General features: G+C 47.8%; 1 protein-coding gene across 1 annotated transcript in view; it reads right to left on the reverse strand.

The window, feature by feature from the left end:
* LOC106530372 (fibrillin-1) overlaps nucleotides 1-3,121 on the reverse strand; it is a gene marked incomplete at its 5' end in the record, with an annotated part of 60,709 nt that extends 57,588 nt beyond the window's left edge. The window contains 4 exon segments of the mRNA XM_014025971.1: nucleotides 354-407; nucleotides 1,167-1,319; nucleotides 1,576-1,698; nucleotides 2,999-3,121. Of these exon segments, the coding sequence (XP_013881425.1) occupies nucleotides 354-407; nucleotides 1,167-1,319; nucleotides 1,576-1,698; nucleotides 2,999-3,121 (453 nt within the window).
* Between the last annotated feature and the right edge of the window lie 237 nt (nucleotides 3,122-3,358).

The following is a 3,358-nucleotide window of genomic DNA, read 5'->3' on the forward strand; positions in this document are numbered from 1 at the left end:
TTTTAAATCTACACTTTGACTTTTAATACTTAACTACAACAAATATCACATACTTTAACACTTTTACTACTTAACTACAACAAATATCACATACTTTAACACTTTTACTCAAGTTATATTCCTAAAGGACACTTTAACTTTTACCAAAGTCATTTTTTTGGTAAAATACTTGAACTTTTACTGAAGTATCCCTGTGTGGTACTTTATACAACCCTGGCTGAGAGCCGTGCAGCTCGTCGAGTCGTTAAACCTTGAAACGAGTTCAGACTGGGATCCTCTGAGAACCCAGCACACTTCCAGAGGCTGCAGCAGCCGCGGCTCAGTCAGCTGATCTAAAACCTGCAGGAGTCTACCTCGTCCATCGCCGGTGATCCCCACGCCGCTGGGACACAGAGCCAGGAACTCAGCTGCAGGACACACAAACACAACCGGCTGATAAGAACACAACCTGCTGCTGAACTGCACAAAAGCCCTTTCATCAAACATGACAGGCACCAGACCACACAGCATCCTGCGTCTGCAGGCGTCTGTTAGCAAAATATCCCATGAACCACTGGATGGATGTGACTGGAACTAATCACTGGATGTTTGTCTGCATCAGTTCACACAGACACACCAACACTAAGACAACTTGTTGTGTATCTAGCTAAACTTTCAGGGAGAACTATCCAACACTGTGAGAAATATTTAGTAAAAATACTGCTGGTAGCAGAAAAACAGGCAATAAGAAAGAAGTGGAGGAAAGAGGGAACACCATGGTAGAACAACGGACCGTGGAAGACATGTTTATGATGGAAAAACTGACAGRTTGAAATCAGAAGAAACAAATGAACAGAAAATGGGAAAAATGGACAATTTACAAAGGAAATAATAATGTATGTACTGTAATACATGTAAAGTTTTACTCTCAGGCAGGTGGTTCATTGTGTTGTTTTGTATTWAAAATGATGACAAACCAATAAAGAATAAGTAAAAAAATGTTGTTTTGTTTTTGATGTTCAGTGTGGTAGTAGCTGAGGATCCTCCCAACAGACTGGTAACAGGACATGTTGCTGGTGTGCAGTTCTCTGGTTAGAGAGGACTGAGTGTTTGCAGAAACAGGAAGTGGCTGTAAAGACCTGCTGGGTCTGGTCTGGGTTTGGGTCTGGACTGGTCTGGACTGGTACCTGAGCTCTGGGCGGGGCAGGGCTGGCAGGGCTCTCCGTAGGCGTACTGGGAGCTGGCGCAGCAGCACTCAGACTTGGTGACGGCTCCAAACAGCGGCTGGATGCACTGACCTCTCTTGTAGCTGCCGTAACACGAGCTGCGCATGTGTGTGTCTGTCAGAAACACACAGAGTGTGTGTGTGAAAACAACAAGAGAAACAAATGAGTTCCTCTTCCTCTGGGACTGAAGTCATCCCAACAAACAGCATTTCAACACTTCCACAGCCAGGAAGCAAGGCAGCAGGGACGGGCTGGAATGTTGAAAACAAGAAGATGAAGGATGGACTGCAATCAGCTGTTTATCACCCAGCTTTAACCCTTTCATCACTGAAGTATCTCCTGCTGCAGATCTAACGGAGGACGTCCTCACCGACACAGACCCGTCCATCCAGGCCCACCGCCATCCCGGCCATGCACTCGCAGCGGAACGAGCCCTCCGTGTTCACGCAGTGTCCGTTCATGCACATCCCTGGAGTCTCACATTCATCGATGTCTGCAGACACAAACAGCTGAGGGTCAAAGAGGGGACATGGACAGTAGAGACACAAACAGCTGATGGGTAAAACCTGGACAGTAGGTCCAGGCTGGAGATCTGTRCCTCCAACACTTCATCAAGTTCACAACGAAACATCCAGTTTGATGAACAGAGGGCTGCAGCTGTTTGTCTGAGACACGTCCAAACATTCAGCTGATCTGAACGACAGTTTGGACACAGACAAAGATACAAGTCAAGGTTTGACTTACAGGGTTGGGGTCTCTGATCTGGATTGGGGTCTTTGATCAGGGTTGGGGTCTCTGATCAGGGTTGGGGTCTCTAATCAGGGTTGGGGTCTCTAATCAGGGTTTGGGGTCTCAGATCAGCGTTGGGGTCTCTGATCAGGGTTGGGGTCTCAGATCAAGGGTTGGGGTCTCAGATCAAGGGTTGGGGTCTCAGATCAGGGTTGGGGTCTCAGATCAGGGTTGGGGTCTCAGATTAGGGTTGGGGTCTCAGATCAAGGTTTGGGTCTCAGATCAGGATTGGGGTCTCAGATCAGCGTTGGGATATCTGATCAGGATTGGTGTCTCAAATCAGGGTTGGGTTCAGATCAGGGTTTGGTTTGTGGGTGGACCAGCTCTATCTGTATGTTTTGGGGGACAGACTGTAGAGGGACAGTCTGTGGTCCTCTACAGACCCTCTACAGACCCTCTACAGACCCTCCACAGACCCTCTACAGACCCTCTACAGACCCTCCACAGACCCTCTACAGACCCTCTACAGACCCTCCACAGACCCTCTACAGACCCTCTACAGGCCCTCTACAGACCCTCCACAGACCCTCTACAGACCCTCCACAGACCCTCTACAGACCCTCTACAGGCCCTCTACAGACCCTCCACAGACCCTCTACAGACCCTCCACAGACCCTCTACAGACCCTCTACAGGCCCTCTACAGGCCCTCTAAATCCCTGCCTACATCAACACATCCCCACAGCTCACTCCTGGTTTTATTTATCTGGACATGACTGAACCGGGTCAGTGTCTCTGATCCAGACTCTGGAGACCCTGCAGGGAGCAGCTGGGGGGACAGCCTCTCAGATTTATTGAAGTTGGTTTGGAGCAAAGACTTTCTGCTCCTGATAGAATCAAACAGAACCATCAGTCTGAGCATGTTTTATAGCAGCTTGATGTTCCCAGGTCCTGGATGAGTCCAAACTTCTGTCCTCCATGGTTCTGTCGAACATCCACACGTCCCGCTGGCTGAGGGTCCTTCAGGGGATTTCTAGAGGGGTTATCTGTGGAACAGAGTCTCACCGACACACATCCTGCCGCTGGTGTCCAGCAGGAAGCCCGGTTTACAGATGCACTTAAAGCTGCCTTCCTCGTTGATGCAGAGACCGTTCAGACACATGTTCCTGATGAGACACTCGTCCTGGTCTGTGGACACAAACAACATCCAGCTCTAAGACTTTCATGTTTCCAAACCTGTTCAAACTGACACTTTCTGTTTGTCAGGAAAAGTTTAAAGATTCATGTTGGAGAAAACAAGTCCATCAGTTTTTATCTCTGCTGAAAAGTTACATTTTATCAGGTTTTATTTTATTAACCAGGTTCTGAAGACGAAACAAAATAACCACAACTTCAATGTAAGAAATAATCTCATAGGTTTTATCT

Source organism: Austrofundulus limnaeus, unplaced genomic scaffold (genome assembly GCF_001266775.1).
Source record: "Austrofundulus limnaeus strain Quisiro unplaced genomic scaffold, Austrofundulus_limnaeus-1.0 Scaffold513, whole genome shotgun sequence".
NCBI lineage: Eukaryota > Metazoa > Chordata > Actinopteri > Cyprinodontiformes > Rivulidae > Austrofundulus > Austrofundulus limnaeus.